This window comes from Loxodonta africana, chromosome 1, assembly GCF_030014295.1.
Source record: "Loxodonta africana isolate mLoxAfr1 chromosome 1, mLoxAfr1.hap2, whole genome shotgun sequence".
NCBI classification, from domain to species: domain Eukaryota; kingdom Metazoa; phylum Chordata; class Mammalia; order Proboscidea; family Elephantidae; genus Loxodonta; species Loxodonta africana.
The window spans coordinates 131,648,035-131,673,975 of NC_087342.1; the positions used below are offsets into that span (position 1 = coordinate 131,648,035).

A 25,941-nucleotide genomic window follows, 5' to 3' on the forward strand; every position below is an offset into this window, starting at 1 on the left:
AGGGAGATCGAGGCCCAGCAGGTCCCCCGGGAATAGCTGGGATATCGGTGAGTCCAGATTATGTCACATTCATTTCGCAGTTAAACAATTCTAGCACATGGGTTACCATGAGTTACAATGAGCTCAACAGCAACAACAAGCTCCACAGTAAACCAATCTAAAAATCTATTGCCATAGAGTTGATTCTGACTCATAACAACCCTGTAGAACAGAGTAGAACTGCCCCTGCAGGGTTTCCAAGGCTGTAATATTTACAGAAGCAGATTGCCACATGTGACTGGTGGGTTCCAACCGCCAACCTTTCAGTTAGCAGCCGAGCACTTAACCACTGCACCATCAGGGTGCCTTGCAAACCTACCACCAAGGAACAAAAAGGACAAAGGAACACACCCTAATTCCAATGGCAGTTTAAAAAAAAAAGAAAAATCCCACTGCCTTCAAGTCAATTCTGACTCATAGCGACCCTATAGGACAGGGTAGAACTGCCCCATAGAGTTCCAAGGAGTGCCTGGTGGATTCAAACTGTGCACCTTTTGATTAATATCCTTAGCTCTTAACCACTATGCCAGTAGGTTTCTATAATCTCCAGTTTAAAAAATAAAACCACTTGGCCGCCTCCCACCTCAAGAATACTCCATTATTTTCACCTTTTTCTAATTTATTCTTTCATTAGGGAAGAAAAAAATTTTTTAAAGCCCCATTAACCTATGACTATACATTATTAGGAAACCCTGGTGGCGTAGTGGTTAAGTGCTACGGCTGCTAACCAAAGGGTCGGCAGTTCGAATCCACCAGGTGCTCCTTGGGAACTCTGTGGGGCAGTTCTACTCTGTCCTATAGGGTTGCTACGAGTCGGAATCGACTCCACGGCACTGAGTTTGGTTTGGTTTTTGGTTTTGATAAGTTAATATAAAAGCACAGCTTTGAAAAGCTTGTTTTGTTTCTGTATTCTCGGCATATTTTAAGGTTTCTTGAGCCTCAAAAGGCAAAGTTCTCATCCTCGGGCATGTTCTTCACGTTCCTTGTACAAAGCTATAATCTATCTGAGTTTGCCCTTTTAGGAAAAAAAAAAAAAAGGAAAGACCAAGCCCATTGCTGTGGAGTTAATTCCAACTCATAGCGACACTATAAGACAGAGCAGAACTGCCCGATAGAGTTTCCAAGGAGTGCCGGATGGATTTGAACTGCCGACCATTTGGTTAGCAGCCATAGCTCTTAACCACTACACCACCAGGGTTTCCAGTTCTCACTAAGCTGAGTGGTATTAAAAAAATACCTAGCAGAGCTTTATTGCTGCTAATATTTCCTCGTAAAATAGCCCTTCAATCCTCTCAATCATTTTTGTTGCTCTCTAGTGTCAAATGTTTAAATCTCATCAAGGTCTTTTCAAATGAATAGGAAGCACTCTAGGAAAGGTTGAAATCATTTCCCTGAGCCCTTAGGGATCATTCTGATCTTCTTTCATGATGCTCTAATTAAAATTTTGTGGTCACATTTTATGAATTAGAGACCATTTATCCTCTTCCTCGGTGCTCCTGCAGGATAGTTCCAAGATAACATCACAGGAAAGTCAATGAAAGCCCTATGCTTGAATCATAGGAACATGAGAAAGATAAAAATGAGCCCCACTACCCAGCACCACCCCCATCACTTACAGGGCCGGAGGCTACTCTACTTCACTCATTTAACTACTCAGTCTGATAATAAAATACAAAACCCCATCCATTACCTGTTTTCTTTATAGAGGATGCCATCACCCTACTTGGAAACCCCGGTGGTGTAGTGATTAAGAGCTATGGCTGTTAACTGAAAGGTCCGCAGTTCAAATCCACCAGGCACTCCTTGGAAACTCTATGGGGCAGTTCTACTCTGTTCTATAGGGTCACTATGAGTTGAAATAGACTCGACGGCAATGGGTTTGGTTTTTGGTTTATCACCCTATTTACCTGACCTAGGTCTAGTTAAGTATTAGTATGACTGTAAAGGCAAAATCAAAATGTCTTTTTTAGCAAGCATTGCAAAATTTTACATGCAGTAAGCATTCTTCTGGAAAGGAACCCTGATGGCACAGTGGTTAAGCGTTCCGCTGCTAACCAAAATGTTGGTGATCAGAACCCACCAGCAGCTCCATGAGAGAAAGATGTGGCATTCTGCTTCCGTAAAGATCACACCCTAAGAAGCCCTAAGGGGCAGTTCTACTCCGTCCTATAGGGTCACTTTGAGTCTGAATTGACTGGACATCAACAGGTTTGATTTTTTTTTTTTTTAATTCTTCTTGAAAGTAGGCTACCCACTTCTTCCCATTTCCCCGGCCCTTCCCCAACATAGTTGCTTGCAACAAATTTGGAACTCTGTTTCTGGAATTGTCCTTAGAGCCCACTTAACAACCTACCCCCGTTATACTCACAGCCTGTTTTTGTCTTGTTGTAAGAAAAGACTCTACAATTCTACTTAAGTAAAATTGAGGAGATTTATTGAAGCCAATATATCATTCGAATGAGAGAATCATGAAAACCTGAGGGTCTGACACAGATTCCAAAGGAGGGGTACAAATCACCCATCGTTATATTGCTGTATAAGGAACTATGGAGTGCTAGTGGTGCAGTGGTTAAGAGCTCCACTGCTCACCAAAAGGTCAGCAGTTCGAATCCACCAGCCACTCCTTAGAAACCCTGTAGGGCAGTTCTACTCTGTTCTACAGGGCCGCTATGAGAATCAACTCTACAGCAATGGGATTTTGGTTTGGTGATGGGAGGTGCAGCTGTCTCATGGCCTTCATAAAACAATGGCATCACATTGACATGACAATACTGTAGGGAACAGGTTGTTAAACTGTGCCTCACTAAGCGCATAAGATCTCCTGGAAGATTTAACACAAACGCCTTTTGTTTTTTTTTTTTCCTATCTCTATGGAAACCCTGGTGGTGTAGTGGTTAAGTGCTATGGCTGCTAACCAAAGGGTCAGTAGTTCAAGTCTGCCAGGCGCCCTTTGGAAACTCTATGGGGCAGTTCTACTCTGTCCTGTAGGGTCACTATGAGTCGGAATCGACTCGACGGCACTGGGTTTGATATTTTTGGTATCTGTCTCTACATTCTATTCACCGAGGTGTGACTACAAATTACCTTTGCCTATCACCCTAAATTAAATCTACCCTTCAAGAGAAAATATTGGCCACCATTAAAATAATTTAAAAGATGTACTACAGTCTCAAAAAGCAATCGAAGTGAGACGTTCCAAAGATATCTTTAAAGGATGCAGCATGATAAAAAACAAAAAAAAAAACCACTGCTGTTGTGTCAATTCTGACTCATGGCAACCCTATAAGACAGAGTAGAACTGCCTGCCCCATATGCTTTCCAAGGCCATAAATCTTTACAGAAGCAGACTGTTAACATCTTTCTCCTGCAGAGCTGCTGGTGGGTTCAAACTGCAGACCTTTCAGTTAGCAGCAGAGTGCTTTAACCACTGCACCACCAGAGATCCCTTGCAGCATGATAGGACTAAGGAATTAGGCTGCCACTTATTTGGATGTCTAAGATCTGATATGTTTACTTTTAGGTTTTTTGTTTTGTTTTGCTTTTTTCCAGCTTTTATGCTTTAGTTTATGAAACAAAATCACAACTCCTTTCCCCAGTTACTTATACCCAGGTTGTTTCAAATCCCCAAAAGGGAAGTCCAGAACACTGTGCAGCACTTTTCTGCAAAGGAGTCAGGATAGTCCCAGTATTCCTTCTTCACTCTCTATACAAATTGTGTTTTTTAATATATTCTTGGACAAGATCTGGTATGTTGTTCTGACCCCTTAAAAAGCAGTTTCCATATCTCATAATTAAAAGGATTTTAATTTATAATTACAGAAGCATGTAATTAAAAAATAAACTTTCATTTTTTATAACTGAAATTTATCGTGGATCAAAACAACATAGCTAAAAGGAGACTGTTCTGGTTGAAGCAGGAACAAGGCCCGCCTGCTCAGACACATCACAGTCACTCTGCTGTGGGACACACTCCTCTCTTCCTAGAACAGATGGGTCTGTCCCTTTCCAGCATATTCAGCCCTATCAGGGATTTCTCTAGGGCTTCTTTCACACTTCTCCCAGGATGGCATATGGGTACACTGGAGGAAGCTCCTGTAAGTGCTGGCAGGGGTGGGGCCTCTGAGGCCTCTGCTGGTACTACCTGACCTCTGGCATGCTGCTGCTTGCCACCAATGTCCCTGTGATTACTTCATCTCAGGTCACAAGGCCTGAGCTCTCCAGAGTCTCCATCTCCCCCTCTAAGACCCTTCTGGATATTGGTCATCTCTAGCATATCACCCAACTTGGATCCAGAGGAACTTTGGGAACTCTTGCTCACACACATAGTTTGTGGGGTGCCAAGAATGCTCTCTCAGGCCTATGTCTGCCTAGATGCCACACTCATCCCTATCTGTACCTGTGAGGCGATCTCCAAGAATTCTAAACAGCAAGTGAGAAAAAGCTCCTCCTTTTCTGATTTCCCTAATGGATTTTTTATGGTTTCAGCCCCACACCTACATCCTCACCTTATCCACCTTTTCCAACCACTTTAGGTCCAAGGGGTGGGAAGTAACTCCTCAGACCAGACAGCCTCTTAAGCCTGGTCTGGACACTTTGGCTTTTCTCCACTTCCAGTTTCTGCTGGACCATCATCCTCTGTGGTCCCCACCCTGTGTTCTCTCTACTCCAGGATCTCTCTATAGTCAGTCTTCCAGGCTATGACCTCTTGGAACAAACCAATCTTTTCCTCTCCCTCCCAACAAAACATCGCTTTTCAAATCAAATGTTCTTGCTTTCAAGCTATCTTACTATGAATTTACAAAATCTCTTGTGAAACTCAAAGCCAACCAAAAGCTTCTTTGTCTCTCTCTTCCCTCCCTACCCCTGAAGAAGAGCTACCAGTCACCTAGGCACAAGGGGGATTTCCAGCAATGAGACTACTTTGATTTAATATTTTTAAAAATATTATCCTTCTTTCTTGCCCCCCACCATACACACATATGTACATTCCCACAGATGTTTTTCCTTTATGAATGCCATTTTAGTTCAGAGACTCATAGCCCCGGCAGCATATTCAGTTCTCAGGTGGGGAGGGGAAGCACATGGTGTCGGTCATTTGGCTGATAACATTTCTCTTTGATTCGCTTCACCAGGGAAAGCCCGGTGCTCCAGGCCCTCCAGGAATCCCAGGGGAACCAGTGAGTTGCCTCTTAACAGTTTGCTTTCTTAAAAGTTCTTAACAGTTGTAGTTGAATGTAGTTTTAAAGCATTTCTTGGAAACTGACTTTTGTCTGTGGACATGTTTATAGGGTGAAAGAGGACCTGTTGGAGATACAGGTTTCCCTGGACCAGAAGGACCCTCAGGAAAACCAGTAAGTGCTTCTTAGCTATTAAAATTTTCCACTTTGAGAAACACTCTGACCATTGCCTCTCGGCCTGTCTCCTCAGAAAATCAGAGCTTTGAACAAGCAGTTTCCAGGGAATAGATTCTACAAATGGATATTTTGGAGGGGTGGGAGGTTCTCACTAAGTGTCCTAGCTCTTTTTGAGGTATATTAATGTCTGAAACGAGGGTAAAAAGGGTGAAATTTTTGTTTGAACACCAGGAACCTAGACTCATTATTTTTTAAGTCTAATGTGCTCAGCAGAGTTTTTTTTTTTTTTTAAAAAAAAAAAGGCCCATCGCATCCTAAAATATGAGGAAACCAAAGGCCCACAGATATAACACCTGTATGTTAAGCCAAAGACTAAAGTAGAAGCTCTTTTCTCAGATTCCCTCCTCTTTCTCTGGGCCTTGTTTTTATACTTTTGTAAATCACTGCTGCCAAATATATCATCCTCTTTTTTGTGTCCTAAAGGAGCTCTTGGTTACTGATACATAGTATGGATGTGACACTGTAACGATCATTCCTACTAATTCAATTCAACATGTATTCAACTAGTCCCTGCTGTTTGCCAAGGATGTGCTAAGCCCTGAGGGAGGGGATGTAAAGATGAATAAGACATACATCTACCCTCAGGTTCATTCCTTATGGAGGGTCACTGCTCCTTTGCTTATTTGCTGTCTTGTGTATGGAAAGAGGTGTTTGTTAGGCAAGGGGAGGACTGAAGGTGAACAAGCAGCGCAGAGCTCATGAGGCTGGTTCAGTACCTCTGTGAAACCATTAGGGTCGGTGGATTCCCATCTTCCCAGAGGAGGCATCGGGGAAAAAGAGAAAGCATGTGGAGTTTAGAGCCAAGATGATTTAGATTTGAATTTTGACTCAGACAGTTTCTGTGAAGGTTCACTGACATGACATACGGAAAGCACTTACAGTGCCATGCTGTGGGAGGTGCTCAATAAATATTAGTCTCATTTGCTGCCCCCCCCCCGCACACCTCCTCTTGCCAATTCCCCACCCCCAGCCCCTGTAATCCATCTTGTAAACACTTGCCATTGGGTCCCCAGGAGAATTATGCAAAAAGTAGATTATTTGTTCAACAAATGTTTCCTGAGTACCTACTACATGCCAGGCTGCATGGGTGCACATTTAAATAGGATGGTTAAAGAAGATCTGCCATTTGAGCAGAAACCTGACTTAAGTGAGAGCTTAAGCCATGGGAAGGTCTGGGGGAATGTTTTTTCAGGAAAAAGAAGTGGCTAGTAGGGGAATGAGCCTAATGTGTTCCAAAAAAAAAAACAGCAAAAGGCATGAAGTCTAGAATGAATAAGCAAAAGAAAAGTGGTGAAAGATATGAGGGAGAGCTAGGCAGCTGCCAGAGTTTTCTAAGCCATGGAATAAAGTTTAGATTTCGTTTGAAGTGTGACAGAAACCCATTAGAGCATTTGTAGCACGGAAAGAAGATAAGCAAACTACATTTTTAATGATCATTCTGACTATCATGTGGAGAACAGACTGTAAGGAGCAGGGTGGAAGAAGAGAGAGCAGTGAGGAACTACTGCCACAATACCCATGAGAAATAATGACAGTGAGAGCAGGAAGGTCCTGAGGAGTAGAGAAATTTAGGATGTACATTGAAGGAGAGCCAGTAGGACTTGCTGATGGACTAGATGAAGCATGGGAGATGAGAAGACTGGAGGTAGGTGAGTTTGGATGGGAAAACCAAGAGTTTTCTATGTTGGACGTGTTAGTATGGGAGTACCTAGTAGACATCCAAGTGGAAATGTCAAGTACACAGTGGATATATGTATCTGGAATTCAGGGAGAGAGCAGGGCTGGAGGGACTACTCTGGGTATTTAAGTGAAGTCCCTGGGTGACACAAAATAGCTAAGCACTTGGCTACTAACCAAAAGTTTGGCAGTTCAAATCCACCCAGAGACTCCTTGGAAGAAAAGCCTGGAGACCTACTTCCAAAAGATCACAATCATTGAAAACTCTATGGAGGACCGTTCTACTCTGAAGCATGTGGGGTCACCATGAGTCAAAATTGACTCGATGGAAGCTGGTTCTTTTTCTGAACAAAACAGAGTCACTATGGATAAGGAAGAGAAGAGATTATTTCCACTATTAGAAAAAGGACCAGCAAAGAAGATTGTGAAGGAACATCCAGTGAGATATGAAGAAAACCAGGAGAATGGGGTTTCCTGAAAGTCAAGTGAAGAAAGTATTTAAAGAAGAAGGAGTCATAAACATACAGATAAGTTATATAGGTCTGATAATTGTCCATTGATTTTAGAAACTGGGGGGTCATTGGTAGGAGAAATGACAGCACTTTAGTATCCTGAAAAGAATGATCCACTTGAAAGGGGATAATTTGATTGATACAAGAGAATGAAGGTAATTTTGAGTGGCAGGGAGGTAGGGATTGGTATTCCACTTGTAAGTGGAAACTGGTCTTACCTAGGAACAGTGGCAGGTCTTCCTTTTTAACAGGAGGGAGAGAGCTAGAAGTTGGGTTACAGATGCACACAGGTTGGTGGATCTCATGGAGGGAAGGCGAGGTGGCTCTTTCCTGATTGTATTTATTTTCTCAGGGAAAGAATCGAGGTCATCAGTTAAACGTGAGGAGCTGATACTGGAGGTTTGAAGAGACTGAAAAATGTGAGAAAGAGTACTTTTGGGGAGAAGGAAAGGGAGTCAACTAGGGAATATAGAAGAATGGCTGGGTAACATGAGGGGCTGCTTTCAATCTGCTGTCATGCATTTAGGTTGGAGCAATGAGCAAGGATCCTTGGTTTTCTTCAGCCACAACAGCTGCTCAGAGGCAGATGTAAGGTAGACAGAAAGTTAGTTTTACCTGGGATTGGGGCTCTGCCAAAAAAGTGAGATGAGGGGAAAGAGGGGCAAACACCTTACAAATGGAAAGTTAGTGACACCTTCATATACAAAAGAGAGCATGCATGTAGTCTTTGATGAATTACAACACACAGAAAAAGGTTACAGGGTTATTTCTTTTCTTATATTGTTACCAAAGCTTGAATTACGTTTTTACACTAGATTTATCTTCTTTTATTCAAGTGACACAGTTGCTTCTTTCACATCCTCTCTTTAATCAGCTCTCCCTTTGTTGCTTGTATTCCTGGATGTAATAAATTCTTTGAACCGTGCACTTCAGGTAACATGTACTTAGTTAAAGTACTCCAGAAAATTCCCAGGATGCTTCAGAGAGGCTGGGGTCTTTGGTTGGGTTTTCCACTGTGACAGACTTTAGTGTAATTTATAGCAGTGAAAATATGCGGTTGTGTTCGGTTCCATCCTCGTAGAATCCTTTCTAGCACAATAAAAGTCTCCTAGGCTTTTCAGAGGAGCATGTCCATGCGATTGCCTGCTGGCTAAGAAATCATTATCCCCACCTTGATCTCCCTCTTCAAATCAAATCTCAAATACACATCTGCTGCTGTTAGACTCTAGGTATTTGATTTGACCCCAAGTGTTTTTCTTTCTTACATTGCCCGGCCAGTAGTTCTCCCAGTCTTATAAATCTCTGAGCAGGACTGGACTTTATTACCACCTCCAGAACTGCCTTGTAAAATTCAGGAAAATACCAGTTTTCCAATAAAAAGTCACTATTTAATACTCTCAAAAGCCATGATTGCAGGTTTCTTGCTTTCCTTTGGTGTTTTCCAGCTGAAAAATAAGTCATTCTCTGGCTGACAGTTCACTGCACAGCAGGATCATGCTCTGGCCATGTAATGAAATTTCCCCAGAATCAACTGAGACCATTTACAGAGAATGATCCTTTGTGCCAGAAAACTTGGTAGCAGGTAAAAATGAATGTTATATACCAGCCACCAGTGCCATGGGGCATGCGCTTATTTCTTAGACTGTACCTAATAGGAGAAGAAGTAAGGAAAATAATCTTTGTTGACTATTTAAGGTAGGCTATGCATTTTAAGGAAACCCTGGTGGCGTAGTGGTTAAGTGCTACGGCTGCCAACCAAAGGGTCGGCAGTTCAAATCCGCCAGGCACTCCTTGGAAACTCTATGGGGCAGTTCTACTCTGTCTGATAGGGTTGCTATGAGTCGGAATTGACTCGACAGCACTGGGTTTGTTTGTTTGGTTGTTTGTTTTTTGTTGTTGTTGTTTTTTGTTTTTTGTTTTTTTTAATGCGTTTTAAGGACTAAGGTGTGCCTAACCCAAGCCATGGTGTTTTCAATCGCTTCATATGCATGTGAAAGCTGGACAGTGAATAAGGAAGATGGAAGAAGAATTGATACCCTTGAATCGTGGCTTGGCAAAGAATATTGAATATACCATGGACTGCCAAAAGAATGAACAAATCTGGCTTGGCAGAAGTACAGCCAGGATGCTCCTTAGAAGCGAGGATGGTGAGACTTTGTCTCACATACTTTGGACATGTTATCAGGAAGGATTAATCCCTGGAGAAGGACATCATGCTTGGTAAAGTAGAGGTCAGCAAAAACAAAGAAGACCCTCAAGGAGATGGATTGACACAGCAGCTGCAACAATGTGCTGAAGCATAACAATGATCGTGAGGATGGTGCAGGACCAGGCAGTGTTTCCTTCTGTTGTACATAGGGTCACTGTGAGTCAGAACTGACTCGATGGCACCTAACAACAGCAACAGTGCATTTTACATGTTATTTAATCTTTAGCTTTGAGGTCATTGAAGTTAGGTAAATTGCACAAGGTCAATGGAACTAATACATGACAAAGCCAGGATTTGCACTCAGGGATGTCTGGTTCTATCAGTTTTGATTTCCGCTTCACCATATTGCCTCACCAAGATGTCAGTAAAAATGTGATTAAGAAATTATCCTTGAAACTTTACCCTTTTTTTGTGTTTAACTATGCCTGCTAATGCCGAATTAGAAATACTAATCATTTTTTTTCTTTTTAGGGAATAAATGGAAAAGATGGATTACCAGGTGCTCAGGTATGGAAAATACCACTTAGAAGTTCAAATGCATAACTGCATCCAGAATACTTGTAGACATTTAGATCAATTGGATTGATGAAGAATCTTGGCGATCAGTGATTTCTAGTGTTGATATCTGTTTTTCAGGGCATCATGGGGAAGCCTGGAGATAGAGGCCCCAAAGGAGAACGAGTATGTATATTACTATTGTGATCATTACAGTCTGTCTTTTACAACCATCCTGTCATTGAAGTTATACAAATTATGTATGGAGACCCCTACAAATCTCTCAATGTGAAAAGGTTAGGATATGTGTGGTACAAAAGCTCTGCTGAGCATAAAGTATGACAAAAACCCAGAAGAGGACCATATAGCAGGTAGACCTACATTGTTATCCTCTGTACACAGTTGTCCTTTGTATACAGTTTGCTGTTCCATATTGGAAAGCTTTGATCATCCTCCTATCTCTAACACGTATCCCTACTCTATTACCCCTGTTCTTTTTATCTAGAGCAGGATTTATCAATATTTCTTATCAGATAATTTGTTGTTGTGGGAAGCTGTCCTGTGCATTGTAGGATGTTCAGCATCATTCCTGGTCTCTACATATGAGACACCAGAAGCACCACCCTTGTCCCACCCCCACTGTGACAACCAAAAATATCTCCAGACATCACCAAATGCCTCTTAGGGAGCAATTGTCCCAGCCGAGAACCACTGACATAGAGAATTACCAAGTTGGGTAATGTGGATAAAAACGGGATAGATAAATGGAAAAGGGAACTGAATGTATTGTTATATTATTTAATACCAATTATGTTATGTGCTTGTATTTGAATTGTTGTGGTCACTGATACCATTATTGCAACTTTGCGATAGTTAATCATTTCCTTAAATTAACCTTAATATTTGCTAGTATGATTGAAGTTGTACTGTAACAGGTTACTCAAGCATTGTCACTTGGTGAATTTCTGTTAAGGCCTACTAGTGTGTCTAAGTGTGTGTACATATGTTTTTGTGTACTGGTATCTAGTTTATTTTTATTATTCAAATAATCCATGATAAATGAAACAAATATGAAAATACAGATAATAGAAATAAAAAAGGAAGAAAAACCCTCCTTATCCCTTATCACAGAGATAAGCACTATTGATATTTTGAGGATATTTCCATCTCTCTCATTCTTATACATAGTCTACACATACTATTATATGTATCAATATAAATAAATACATACTTTTCAAAAAATGGGATCATACTGTTCTGTAAATGGCTTTTTTCATCTAACAATATATGACCATCTTTCCATGTCTTTTAATGACTGTATATTTTCTATTGTTTGGAAATACTTTATTTCACTTATCCAGCTGTCCTTTTCTTGGCATTTAGGCTCTTTCTAGTTTTCATAATAAATATTGTCTTAATGAATATCCTTATACCTAAATTGTGAAATCATTTTAAAATAATAAAGATTGGATTTATTTTACGCATGATCAGAATACTGATTAAAGTGTGCAAGTATTTCTGTCTTTTTCTTTCTTTTCTTGTGTGTGTGTCTGTGTGTGTGTGTGTTGTTGTTGTTAGTCACCACAGGCATTTCTCCAGTATGAGCTAGGTTGATATGCCTGTATGAAGATACATTTTTATCAGAAGCATTAATATTGGGTCCATCTGTTTTTCTTTTTTCTACATGGCAGAATATGCCTCTCTTTATTCTGTGATCACATAGATCTCTGTAATTTTTTTTCATTTTTTTTTTAATCAAGAGAAATGGAGTTTTGGCCTTTTGTAGAAAATTCATAAATAAAATAATAATACGGTGAAATACAAGGCATCCTCATCTTATTTGGGGTTAAACATAACCTCCTGGAGTTGTGGAACTGAATTTTTGAAATATCTATAACTGAAACTCCTGCCATGATATGTATCTCTCTCTTTCTCTCTCTATGTCTCTCTCCCTCTCTCTCTCTCTCACACACACACACACACACACACACACTCACATACATACTCTCGATGCGCAAACATATACAGTAGTAGAAGCACTACAAGATAAAAGATAGCTTTAAAGAAACTTTTTATCAGATTCAGGCACATCCAATATAATCTTCCAAATTTATTATGATTTATTTTACTCAGAGAATTCATGTATGTAACTGAGTAAAGGATCCCAGCAACACCTACCTCCCATAACTAGTCACCTGTTTTGGACCTTGTCAAAGGCTCTCCTTTCTCACCTTCCTGAGTTGTATATATTTAGAACACAAATACACAGGCACATCTATAAAACACAAGTACAGAAGACAAATCCAAGGAAACATTCAGGGGAAAGCAGATGCGGGGAAGGGGACACACACGATTTAGGAGAGTTTGAGTGTCCTGAAGTTCTTATGAATGAAAAACTTCAATGATGAAGTCCTCCTGGTGATCTTCCTTTATTATTGCAAAGGAGACCCAGGTTTGAAGTACCCATGATGTTGACTATCAAAAGTGCCACTGTTCTAGACTGGCAACCATGTACAACTAACATTGTCACTAATTGTATTGAGTGCTTTCAAGACCCCGGGTGCCATTCTAAGTACCTAGGTTAACTCATTTATTTCTCAGCATCACCCTACAAAGTGGATACTATTAATATCTTCACTTTACAGGTGAGGAAGCTAAGACACAGAGAGTTTAAGTAACTTAGCCAAGGCCCCATGGCTATTAAGTGCCAGGCTGAATCCAGAACCTTTGCTCTTAACCACAACTTATGTGGTTCTAGAAGAGATCATTCCTTATTATCTTTATTTGCTTTAACAGGGTGATCAGGGAATTCCAGGAGACAGAGGCCCACAAGGTGAACAGGGAAAACCAGGCCTTCCGGGCATGAAAGGAGCCATAGGTCCTGTGGGGCCACCAGGAAACAAGGGCTCTACAGGATACCCTGGCCACCAAGGCCCTCCAGGCTCTCCAGGCATCCCTGGCACTTCGGTAAGTGGTACCAAGAATCCCAGGAGATTCTGGCTTATAGCAACCATGTATCAATTTTACAATGAAAATAATCATAACGATTTTTTAATAAATAAAATGAACCTAAATTGGTCTCCATGAGGGTAACAATAGCTATCATTTATTTAAAGTTATATTTAAAAGTAAGTTATATTTATTTAATGTTATATGCCAGACCCTGTGCTAAGCACTTACTATACATTACTTCATTTAATTCTCACAACTAATCTGGGAAGATAGATGTTCTTTCCATTTCACTTTTATAAATGCAGAAACTGGGATAGACTTGTTCAAGATCACAGAGTTATTAACAGGGTTGTACCCAGGTCTGGCTGACTCCAAAACTATGCTCTCAAACATTATCAAAAATTTCTCCTTACCCTATACAGAAAACATACACGTCGGTTTCATATTAATATGCCATTTTGTTGAATATCAGAACTACAAATCTGCCCTTAGTAGTGCTTTCAAGTGGAAACCAGTTAGGACAAGAAAGAGTATTTGACTGAGGAAGCCAGTACCTTTGTTAATGTCCTCCAGAGGAGTGATGGGTGGCCATTCATCGGGGGAACTTAATCTGAAAATATTCATGGAGGAGATAGGGGAGTTAGGGGAAAATATTACATGTGGTACTTTCTGCGCATGCCTAGCCAATATCAGATACAGGGCCAAATTAGGCATTCCCACCATTTTTGTACTTTTTTTTTTTTTTTTTTTAAGCTCTACTGAATAAAGTCTGCATAACTTGAGCTCAGTGCTGTGTCAGTAACTTGTTTTCCTGCCTGATGTTATGAACATGAATTCAAGTTCATTTGTACCATATGCTGTGAAAATAAGACACTGAAATAGGGCCTGTTGGAACTATTTTGTCCTAAAAAATCATATTGTCTTTCATGCCATACTCATACCCCCAGTTAATAGCCATATGCAAAGAAGAGTAATAAAATACTTCTAAATCCTAACCATCATGAAAAAAAATTATAGCTAGCTAGCTTTTAAAAATATTGAAGTACTATAGTAAAATTTTTCTGTTATAAATGCTAGATTCTTTGTCAAATGCATGTAGTTGGATCTATAAAGAAGTTTAAAGAAATTTCAGCTGAGTCTGACAGAGGCTGAAGGAACCCCCAAGACTGTGTCCACTGAACACCCTGCTAATTCAGAACTGAAGCCACTCCCAAAGTCCACCTTTCGGCCAAAGATTAGACAGGCCTATAAAACAAACAGCAACACGCATAAGAACATGCTTCTTCATTCAGTCAAGTATACAAGACCAAATGGGCAACACCTGCCCAAAAACAAAGATGAGAAGGCAGGAAGGGTCAGGAAAACTGCACGAATGGACACGGGAAACCCAGGTTGGAAAGGGGGAGAGTGCTGACACATTGCGGGGATTGCAACCAATGTGACAAAACAATTTGTGTATAAATTTTTTAATGTGAAACTAATTTGTGCTGTAAATTTTCACCTAAAGCACAATAAAAAAAATTTTTTTTTTTTTTTTAATTCACCTGACACCATTTATCTACTTCCCTTTACCAGGCCCACAGGAATTTTCTTTTAAAAAAAGAAAATTTCTTAATACAAATATGCTTGCAATGTGTGATTACATAGTAAACTTTACTATGAAACACATAAAATTAACAACTTTTACCCCACAAATAAAACAACATTTAAAAGGGTAATCCGGCGTACTTGTAGTTCTTTTCCAGATTCTCTCCCTTTGAAGATACCTAAAGGGGGCCTGGTGGCGCAGTGGTTAAGAGTTTGCCTGCTAACCAAAAGGTTGGCAGTTTGAGTCCCCCAGCCGCTCCTTGGAAACCCTACGGGGCAGTTCTACACTGTCCTTCCTATAGGGTTGCTATAAGTCAGAATCAACGGATTTGGGGTTTTTGTTGTTGTTTTGGAATGGCAGTTAGATATTGACCTTGCCAATGTCCAGGGATTGGGTAGAAGTTAAATTGTGACTGGTATACTAATGGAGCCCTGCTGGCGCAGTGGTTGAGAGCATGGCTGCTAACCAAAGCATTTGGCAGTTCTACTCTATGTAGAACTGCCCTGTAGGGTTTCCAAAGAGCAGCTGGTGGATTTAAACTGCCGACCTTTTGGTTAGCAGCCAAATGCTTAACCACTGCACCACCAGGCCAGATAACACTTGAAATTCTATAATTTTAGAAAATGAAGTACTGGGCAATGTCTTCCCTAATTGTACAAAGCTATGTCTCTCCATTTAATAGGAAACATGTTCATATCACTGGTTACAGTTCCAGCCCACAGCTTTCAAAGCAATTATGCACCTCAGCTTCTTCCCAGCATTTAATAAAACACAAGAGATAATTATTGCCTAATACAGTCAATGCCCAAAAGCCTTTTGCTTGATAAGTTTTCACATATTTCTCCTCTTTGTTCATTTGCTTCATTTGCGCTATGCTCTAGTTTAACAGACCACTTTTTCCCTCTATAGGTTGATGCAGTTTCATTAGAAGAAATAAAGAAGTATATTAATCAAGAGGTCCTAAGGATTTTTGAAGGTTAGACTTACTTAATAACATTTCTGAATTTTTCACCTATTCCCACGTCCCCTTCAGCTATGTAACAACAACCTTAAGAGGCAGCCAATTCTATTGTTGGACAATTCTGTTTTAAAAAAAAATCTTCCTAAAACTAAGTTAAATTTGTCTCTCTGTAACTTCCTGTCATCATTTCTGGCCTTGACAGCTCTTTGAGAATTTTTCAGTATCCGTCGTACTTCCCTTTAGCCTTCTCTTCTCTGGAGTAAATATCTCCAGCTCCTCCACCATTGTCACCCATGGGAAATGCTTCATTTGGAAATGCCCCTCATTAACTCAGGAGTATTTGACCAGGGCAGAGTTCAGTGTCTTTTGATCTAGACCAAGGTTGTCAAGCTATGGCCCACTAACCAAATCCAGCCTGCCATCTGTTTTTGTACAGCCCACAAGCTAGAAATGGCTTTTACATTTTTAAATGGTTTTAAACTCAAAAGAGAAATATTTTATGATGTGTGAAAATAATCTGAAATTCAAATTTATCTACATATTTTCTCAGAGAAAAAGATAGGATTGGGTGATGGTGACAGGGACCAAATAGCCTGCAAAGCCTGAAATATGTACTATCTGACCCTTTGCAGAAAAAGCTTGCTGACCCCTGACCTAGACACTTCAATGATACAGCCTAAGACAGATTTCCTTTTTTTTTTTAAAGCATCTATATCACACTGTTGATTCATTTTGAGTTTCAATTAATAACTCTAGATCTTCTTTATACAAACATTTTGAAATTAGGTGTTTCTCATTCTGGACTTGTTTGTTCAATATTATGTATTTTCCTTATTAAGTTTCAGGTGACTCATGTTCACACATTGTTCCAACCGATCTGGGGTGTATCATCTCTAAATTTTATAATGTCATCATTCTAGTTGTTGATAGAAATGTTGAATGAGAAAAAGCCAAGAATTAGGCCCTTCTCAATACCATCAGATTCTTCCTGTCCACTAGTAAATAATCTATTACTCTATTGTTTAATGAGCTCTGAACCCCTATGCTGTTGTTAGTAGTTGTCATTGAGTTGATTCCAACTCATGGTGACTCAATGTGTGCATAGTAGAACTGTACTCCGTAGGGTTTTTGAGGCTGTTGTGACCTTTCAGAAGTAGATTGCCAGGCCTTTCATCCAAGATGCCTCTGGGTGGGTTTGAACTGCCAACCTTTTGGTTAGTAGTCCAGCACTTAACCATTTGCACCACCCAGGAACTTCCTGAATCCATATAGTTGTCCCAATATCCACCCCACAATTCTTTATTTATTCACAATGATGTCAAGAGATTTTGTCAAATGATGATTTGCCAAAATCAAGATCATTCCCCTCCACTGGAGATTAGCAGAGCGTGGATTATTTGTCTTTAGCAAATAAATCCATATTGGCTCTATGGTTCCTGCTTCCTTTGCTAGGCATCCCTAAGGCAAAAATAGGTTGTTAAATTTTGCAAGGAATAAGATTACAAGAACCCCAGGTCTATCTTGAGTCTTTCTGCTGTAAATATGGAATCAGCTACTCTCCAGGGACCCCTGATGATTTAAAATGGGGATTAGTATTAGAGAGCAAAATTCCAGTGTTTGAGGGCACACTATCTGGTTTCACATGAGCACTGGAATAGAGCAGAGTTACACTGGGTTTTTTAGCCACATCCGTGAGAAAGGAAGAAAAAAAGTGTGTTTGTGTTTTTCTTTTTAAAAAAAAAGATCATAAATTCATGGTGTTGATTTCAATTTATCTCTACTAAGTGTCCTTGCTCTAACATGATAGTTTACTGGTACAGTTGTCCACTCTTTTCTGGAACTACCAGTTTCTCATTGTATTTATAGTGTCGTCCTTAAACATAGAAATCTCCTTTTATATTTTTTGACCCTTAATTCAAGCACCATGGAACGGGCTTCAAACATTACAATCCAAACATTCCTCCCAACAAGCATCACTCAAACCTCAACTGTCTGAAAAGCAAAGGCATCTCAAGCTCCCCAGGGGAGCACTTAAACATACAGAGACATAGGCAGGATTGGCTACATAATTTGTGGTTCTTGGTGCAAAATGAAAATGTGGGGCTCCTTGCTTAAAAATTACTAAGAATTTCAAAACAGCAACAGAAGAGCATTAAACTAAGTGTAGGGCCTCATAAAACCGACCCTGGGCACAGAGCATCCAGGATCTCAGAAAGCATCCACACCTTCAGTAGGCTACAGACACGTAAAGGGGAATGCCAGCAAACACACGTGCACTGTGATCTAAAATTCTCCTTTAGTTCTTCATTTCCATGGGCTCTGATGTCCTTATCTTTTATTTAGGGCAACTTTAATGTTGAATTTTAACAGCCTCTGAATAAACACACATACTTGGTACTTCAGTAAATTAATTAGTCTACTTTTTTAAAAGGTGGTTAATAATGTCATAAAATACAACCAAGCATTATCATAAAAATATAGGTATTGCAATATGAGAGGTACTCATTTTACAAGAAGTGGTATAAATGGTTAATGTGCTAACTGAAAGGGTGGAGGTTTGAGTCCACTCAGAGGCACCTTAGAAGAAAGGCCTGGTGATACGCTTCCAAAAAAATCGACCATTGAAAACCATGTAGAGCACCGTTCTACTCTGACACACATGGGGTCTCCATGAGTCAGAGTCAACTCTATGGCAACTAGTTTTCTGGCTTTTCATTTAAATTCAGTGGACACTGGATGAAGGGAGGGTCCCTGGTGGCCTGCCCTGTACATTAAGCAGAGGAGACAGTGATATTCCACATGGGCAAGGCTCTGTGTTGTCCACTCCCAGGCCACTCTGTGGTTACTTCATAAAGGACTGTCAGCCTCCTGAGAAGGGAAGTCAGGGGAACTAGCCTGTCCTCCATCTGCCTCAGGAAGGGCCTCCAGGCTTGCACTTTCGGAGCAGCACCTCCTCCAGGTTCTTCCCCTCTGCGTTCCTGCTCCTTCTTCCTGACCCAGAGAGCCCCCTGCCTGGAAGCTGAGAGGAGCAGAGTTTTCTCCAGGTCTCCTCTGTCTTCACCCCCATCTTTGCGACTGCCTCTCTGTCTCCTCCAGCCTGGCTAGGTCCAGATGAGTGACTGGATCTCCCTGAGAGCTGGAGCTTCCTCAGAAGCCACAGACATCTTAGCCTCTATGATATACTAATGAAATCCAAAACAAGAGGACATTTTTTACCAAGACTTCTAGCCTCTGGTCCTGTGAATGTGATATCCAAACCAAAACCAAACCCAGTGCCGTCGAGTCGATTCCAACTCATAGCGACCCTGTATGACAGAGTCCACTTTCCTTTTATCTTTTGGCACCAGTCCAGCAAAGCTGTCAGCTCCCAAACAAAAAGGTACCTGAAGCCCAGAATTAGTGAGTTAGCGCTTTAGTTTATTTGTCCCAAGATTGTTTCAAATTCAGTACGTTTAATTGTCTACTTAGAAGTCACCTTTTCCTTGACTTTTGAAAACCATCTGCAAAAAGAAAAAGAAAAACTTGATTTCCAAAAATCATAAAGCTCCAAGGTCACAGTTAAATGTTCAAAAAGCTTTTTCTGTAAAAGCAAAGATCAATTTTCACGTGTTATAACAGCCATCTGCCTTCTTTTCTCTTAGTTCTTGTGCAGAGAGCCGTGTCAATGACAGCACATGCTTATCACCACTCCACTCACCTCCACACACACAGCCTCAGAGCAAGTCTCTCGGCTTAGCAAGTCATGGGCTGTCAGCCGGGGCTTGAGAGAATCCTTGGAGATCCTGCTCCCCCATTTTATCATACCTGGTGTCCATATTGGGGGCCTCCATTTGAAACCCTAGACCAGTCCCAAAACTTGGGCACTCCTCCTAGGGCTTCTCAGCTCTCTTTTGGGATTCCCGGGTGACCTCACTGATCCAACTCTTTAAGGGATCTCACATCTTGGGCTCTTCCACAGGCCATCGATCCCTCCTTCAGCTTCTTGACACCCCTTCCCAAACCTAACCATGGCAGAGGAAGGTTTTTTTCCACCAACCCCAAATCTGCCTTCAGGTGGATCACAGTGCACAAGCATACACCCACTCTAAGGCTGATTAAACTCCTGGTTTGAATGGCAAGACAGATGCTGTGTACCGCAGCTTAGGTTCTTTTGGCTTTGGGAAGGTTTTGCAGTTGCCTGTGATGCTGCCCACACAAATTCAGGTCCTAGAAGAACGGATAAGTTTAATTCGTGTTATGATAGCACCTTATTATGCCTGGAAATTCACATCGCCATTCAGGAAGAACTTACTAATCTATGCAGGAATGTGTTCTTGCACCAAACTTGGAACCAATAGGGCTATACCGGCAACTGTAGGAGAAAAGGGCAATATTTCTGCCTCTAGATTTCTGGTGTTCGGGAAAGTCCCTTTTCCAATGTTCTCTCTTTCTCACTCTCTCTGTATTCCTTTCTCTTGTTTCAAGGTGTAACATTTTCTCTTGCCTCTCGAAGACTAAGATATTAATTTTATATAAATATATATATTTATGTATATATATTTGCATATATGGATATCATTGATAGATACCTTTTATAAAAAATATTTTCTGTAGCATAATCTCTGTTTCTTCTTTGTTTGGGTCTCTCTCCTTCAGTTTACAGGATTTCCTCTGGTGTCTAGTGATCCTTGGTGGTCTGCTTATATGTAAGAACAGGTTCTAAAAACCTGAAAGTTATGAATGAATGGTGTGACTTGCCATCCATGAGCTTTTTAATTGAGGGGCCTTCAATTTCAGCATCTTTAAGTCTTCCCTCTTAGTCTGATCAGATTCCCCAATGGAGTCACTTCCATATCGTACCTGGCTGCCAGTATTTTGGGAACTAAGGGGAGGAAGAGGACTGAGGCCTCAACAATAAGCATGTAAATGCTCACTTGTTCTCATTTTCACTGTGGAAGCCCCAGATTCTAGGGAACCTGGGGTCCCCAAAGCAGTGACTCTGTATCTACTGTCTTTAGTAATAAAGCTTTTAGTCTTTTGGCTACATAGAGTAGAGAAAAAGATCTGGGGATTTGACTGTTTCTTAAACATTCAGACAGTTCTCTTTATGTTAGCTTCTCCTCCTTCACCCCTACTGCCACAATTTACTTGTATTCCTAATTCCTGAACCTTTTGAGGATTTTGTGGTATAAATCAGATTGTTTGTCAGCTTCTAGTGAAAGGATTTTGTTTTTGAATGCACAGAGTCATGTATCACTAGCCCTCTGAGTCTCACCTTCCAAAAGTTTGTTGCTGTTGTCTCTTCTCATATTCTCCCCATTCTTGATGTTTTATGTCTTTAAAAATACCTTACTATTGTTTTGTAGGGACTTAGGGGAAGTAAAGCTATGAGTCAGAATTGACTTGACGGCAGTGGGTTGGGTTTTAGGGGAAGTAAAGTGGATGCATAGGTTCAATTCACCGTCATTGCCCATATAAGATTGCAAAGCAACATGCTTACAAAGGTGACAAAGTTGGAGCCATAGACAAATGTAGGAGCAGGAACCTGTGGGTTATGATAAACTACAAAATGAATATGATGCTACTGAGTTAACAGTTAAAATGGAACTAGAAAATAATTAAGATATGACAGGTAATTACTCTTCTGATATTTTTGCCCCTTAGGGGAGGAAAAAAAAAAAAAGTTGGTTTCCACATATAAGAAACATATGAAAATGTGAAACCAAAAGTCATTTATGAAACAGATTACCAAGCCTATGAGTAAAAGTTATTTAACTGAGTGCTAAGAGTTAACAACATTATCAGGCATGTGACCAATTTCCCATGGGAAATACTCATTAGCTACTCTCTGTTTCCATAATGGGGTAACAAAAGAAAAGAAGTTGAAGTTATACTAAGAAAATGGACAGTGAAACATTTGAATGGGCATTGGGAGAAAAAATAATTAATTCCTCTCTTAGAAAATATTTATACATTCTATCTATGAAATGTATATCCTCAAATGCCTCTCTTAGATCAAGGTAGACATGGACCAGATGACATCCAAATGTCCTTTCCTTCTCCATATGATATACTTTATCATTACATTAATATTCATGTTTGCATTTTATTAATGAGCCCATTCTCCAAGGAAGCCAAGCCATTGGTCTAATTTGTTAGAATGCCTGCTGTGGGTTTGCCTTGGCAGATGGAATATGTATATTTGGTTTATGCAAGCTTCTATCTGAACTCTTTAATTTCCTGCCTCATTAGAAAGCACAGCCAAAAACAATTTAATTGACCAAAGGTTCCTGAAAACAGAGAAAAGGCAATTAAGAATTCGAATCTTTCAACTCATTTAGGGGATCAAAAACATACTATTTTAAATTATAGGGTATTTGGGTAGGGTTCAGAAGAAGTAATTACCCTTATGTTAAATGACTATTTCTGCACGTATCTTAAAGCTAGATAATTTACAGCTAGAATTATTTAAGACTTTTCTGTTTTGCTAAAAATATTTAAAAATCATCCAAAGCAAAGCACTTTAAAAATTCAATTCATATATTAAAAAGGAAAAATTAGTACTGTGAATTCTTAATATTCAAAGAGCTATGTCTCAAATTAAGAACAATTATACTCAAGTATATACCTTCTTTTAAATGCAAAACAACAAATAATATGCCAAGTTTCAAACTGTGATCATTGAATTTCATATTTGCTTAAAGAACACCTAGTTCATAATTCAATGTAATATCTTATTTGTATTCAATATGATGATTTGCAAGATTTGCAAAGATACAAATATATATTAATTGCATTTTGTTTTACTAATTAAGTTACTAGAAAAAAAATGTGTTAACATCAACAAAGCATGTCTCAGGTGGAGAGTGGGGTAGCAAAAGTTTTACTGGAAGGCAAGTAATTTAATATGTGTATGACTGGCACCAGCATTTATCAGATCCTCATTGATCTGTCCGTTGTTGCTGCACCAATGCTGAACTTTTTTCCTTTGGCCATTAGACATTCTTCCTACCAAAACCTTGACTGAATAATGGAACTCACTAATTCAAATTCCAACCAGAAATAAATAAATAGTATTGAGGGTGTGTAATTAGATGTTTTCTTTAAAAAGTAAAAATTAGTTGCTAACAAAGTACAATATTTATCTAGTATAGAGTATAGCTTAAATAGTGAAACCATGATGAATATGGAAACAATGACCATCTTCTCAATAAATAAACGTCTCTATTAATAATGCAGTTTTCTTTAAGGATCTCAAGCATCACGTACTGTATGAGTCATAAGAAATTGCTGCATAAGAAATTACCTCAAAACTTCGGTGGTTTAAAATAAAAAAATAATTTATTATTGCATATTTTCTGTGGGTCAGGGATTCAAAGGGTGGCTTAGTTGGATGGTTCTGGCTCAGGATCTCCAATGTGATTGCAATTAGGATTTGAGCCAGGGCTGCAGTCATCTGACAGCTTGAATGGGACTGAAAGATCCACTTCTAAGTTCATTCATATGGCTATTGGCAGGTAGCCTCAGTTCCTCATCATGTCGGCCTCTCCACAGGACTTCTTGAGGGTCCTTGTGACATGCCAGCTGGCTTTCCCCAGAGTAAGCAATCCAAGGGAGAGAACAAACAGGAAGCCACAGTGCCTTTTATGACCTAGTCTCTCAAGTTGCATACTGTCAATTCTGCTTTTATTTTCTATTCGGTAGAAGTGAAAAGCTCAACCCACACTCAAGTAGAGGGAAATTAGGCTCCATTTTTAAAAAGTAGTGCCAAAGAATTTGTGAACATATTTTAAATCATTATGTATACATTCACAACATTGCTGGAAAATGGCCTTAAGTTATTATTAAAACCATCTTTTAAATGTTAATCCAAAAGAATAGCACAGCTAAATTTTTCTCTGCAAGTCACTACCAGAGCTTAAATTGGATTCCGGACTAGTAGTCTGTCTACTGGGTTGGGCTACATCTCTGAAGCACTGAAATTCTCAGACCATCTGATCAGCACAGCCCGTCTGCATCTATATTCAAACAATTATGTATATTCAATCTTATTTGACCAATCAAGAAACCTTCTCAGCATTCAGACTAATGGGTAAATTAGATATGTTTAGAATGAAGACCAAATAGTATTTTCATTGAATTTCATGTTAAAAATAAAGGAATCTGAAAAATGTTGATGTAAAAAAATATTTCCTTTACATGATGTATTATTTTTTCTTTCATGAATGAAGAGAGGATGGCTGTGTTTTTATCTCAGCTCAAGCTACCAGCAGCAATGTTGGCTGCTCAAGGTCATGGGAGGCCTGGTCCACCAGGGAAGGATGGGTTACCCGGGCCACCAGGAGACCCTGGACCCCAAGGTAAGTCTTCAAGTATATTTGTTTACCAACCTTTTACCTCTCAGTTTTTATAACAAGCTGGTGGCACAGCGGTTAAGAACTTAGGCTGTTAACCAAGAGGTTGGCAGTTCTAATCCACCAGCCACTCCTTGAAAACCTTATGGGCAGTTCTACTCTGTCCTATAGGGTCGCTATGAGTCATATCAACTCAGCAGCAACTTTTTTTTTTTTTATATAACATTTAAAGATGTATATATATACATACATAAATGTATTTTATATAAATAATATATATATTATGATTAATATAGGAGCCCTGGTGGCAACAATGGTTAAGTGCTTGGCTACTAACTGAAAGATTGGTAGTTCAAACCCACCTAGCTGCTTCGCGGGAGAAAGACCTGATGACCTGCTTCCATAAAGGCTACAGACAAGAAAACCCTATGAGGTAGTTCTACCCTGTCACATGGGGTTGCTGTGAGTTGGAATCAACTTGGCAGTACCTCATAACAACAACAACGATTAGTATAGAATGCGTTAATATTTGACATTCTAGAAGTAGATTTTTAACTATTAAAACCCTTCAAATTTAAAACTGACTGATGATGGCCTGCCAACCTAAACATTTTATTAATAATATTTGTTATAGCAATAACAGTAATAATATATACTTATATATCATCATTATCTGGGAATTTTAGAGTTGTATATGCCTCTTGCTGTAATTTAGACAGGAAGCATTGTCATTTTAGTATCTTAAAGAAACTGAGGAATAAGGAGTTAAAAGGAGTGAGTTTGGTCTAAAATATATTTTAGAGTACTTTTAGGATACTTCTGCTTCTAATACAGCTTATAGATGGTAACTAAATTTTAAAGAATTCCTCATAATTTCTAAAAGATTTCCAGCCAAACTTACTTAATTTGGCAAAAATTCTGTCCCATTGATGAGAATTACATAAGAGACATAATCTTGAATATACCTTGACAAAATTAACCTGGTAAGGCCACTTTCTGGAAATATGCTTAGCATCAGCAAAGTAGCCAAATGAACTTTGGCTTAGACGATTCACAATTCTGATCGGGAAAATTAAATCCAATGAGTACATACCACGAAAGATAAGACCAGGGAGCTGTGTTTTCTTGTGTTACCCTGGAGGAGCTCAAGCACACTCCTTGAAAAAATCAAAAGCAGGTTGTATAGAGAAGGAATAAGGACGTTAACACCAAAATTACATAGAAATGTAGCCTAAAATACAATTGATGCAGGGAATTTTTCTTTCACTAGTTCACTTTCCTTTCTACTGTCCCTCTAGAACCTATAGCCTTGTTTTCTATAGGAAGTACCCCCAAGTAATTACTGTACCTTCCCTCATCAGAAAGAGCAACAACTGTTCAGTCCCCAATTACAGTGTCCAGTAGGATCTTGACTTACAATCATGATTGACAAACCTTCAAGTTGTTTATTTCTGAAACAACAACAGTGAAATCACTCTCATTTACCTAAACTAAACAGTACATTCTACATTTCTCTTAGATCAGAGAATTTTGGCAGATAGTTGGAGGAAAAAGCAAAGTATTGAATCAGGTGTAGCCTTCTGTGTGTGCATTGTTGCATAAACGGTTAATTATTATCTTTTATTAGTTGGGTCTGTTCTGATGTGAGAGTATCTGAGACTAGAGCAAAGAACTTGAAAGTCTAGCGGAATATGTATGGTGCCTTAAAACATGAAGAAGAAGGATGGTTAACACCAATTGTAGAAAAACCTCGGCAGATGC

At 39.6% G+C, this 25,941-nt stretch overlaps 1 protein-coding gene across 1 annotated transcript in view; it reads left to right on the plus strand.

The window, feature by feature from the left end:
- The window catches only part of COL19A1 (collagen type XIX alpha 1 chain), a 378,654-nt gene that overhangs the window by 344,630 nt on the left and 8,083 nt on the right, over positions 1 to 25,941 (plus strand). Inside the window, exons 41-48 of the mRNA XM_010586804.3 lie at positions 3 to 47; positions 5,172 to 5,216; positions 5,328 to 5,390; positions 10,323 to 10,358; positions 10,488 to 10,532; positions 13,143 to 13,313; positions 15,796 to 15,862; positions 24,058 to 24,186. Of these exons, the coding sequence (XP_010585106.3) occupies positions 3 to 47; positions 5,172 to 5,216; positions 5,328 to 5,390; positions 10,323 to 10,358; positions 10,488 to 10,532; positions 13,143 to 13,313; positions 15,796 to 15,862; positions 24,058 to 24,186 (601 nt within the window). The remainder of the gene's footprint in view (positions 1 to 2; positions 48 to 5,171; positions 5,217 to 5,327; positions 5,391 to 10,322; positions 10,359 to 10,487; positions 10,533 to 13,142; positions 13,314 to 15,795; positions 15,863 to 24,057; positions 24,187 to 25,941) is intronic.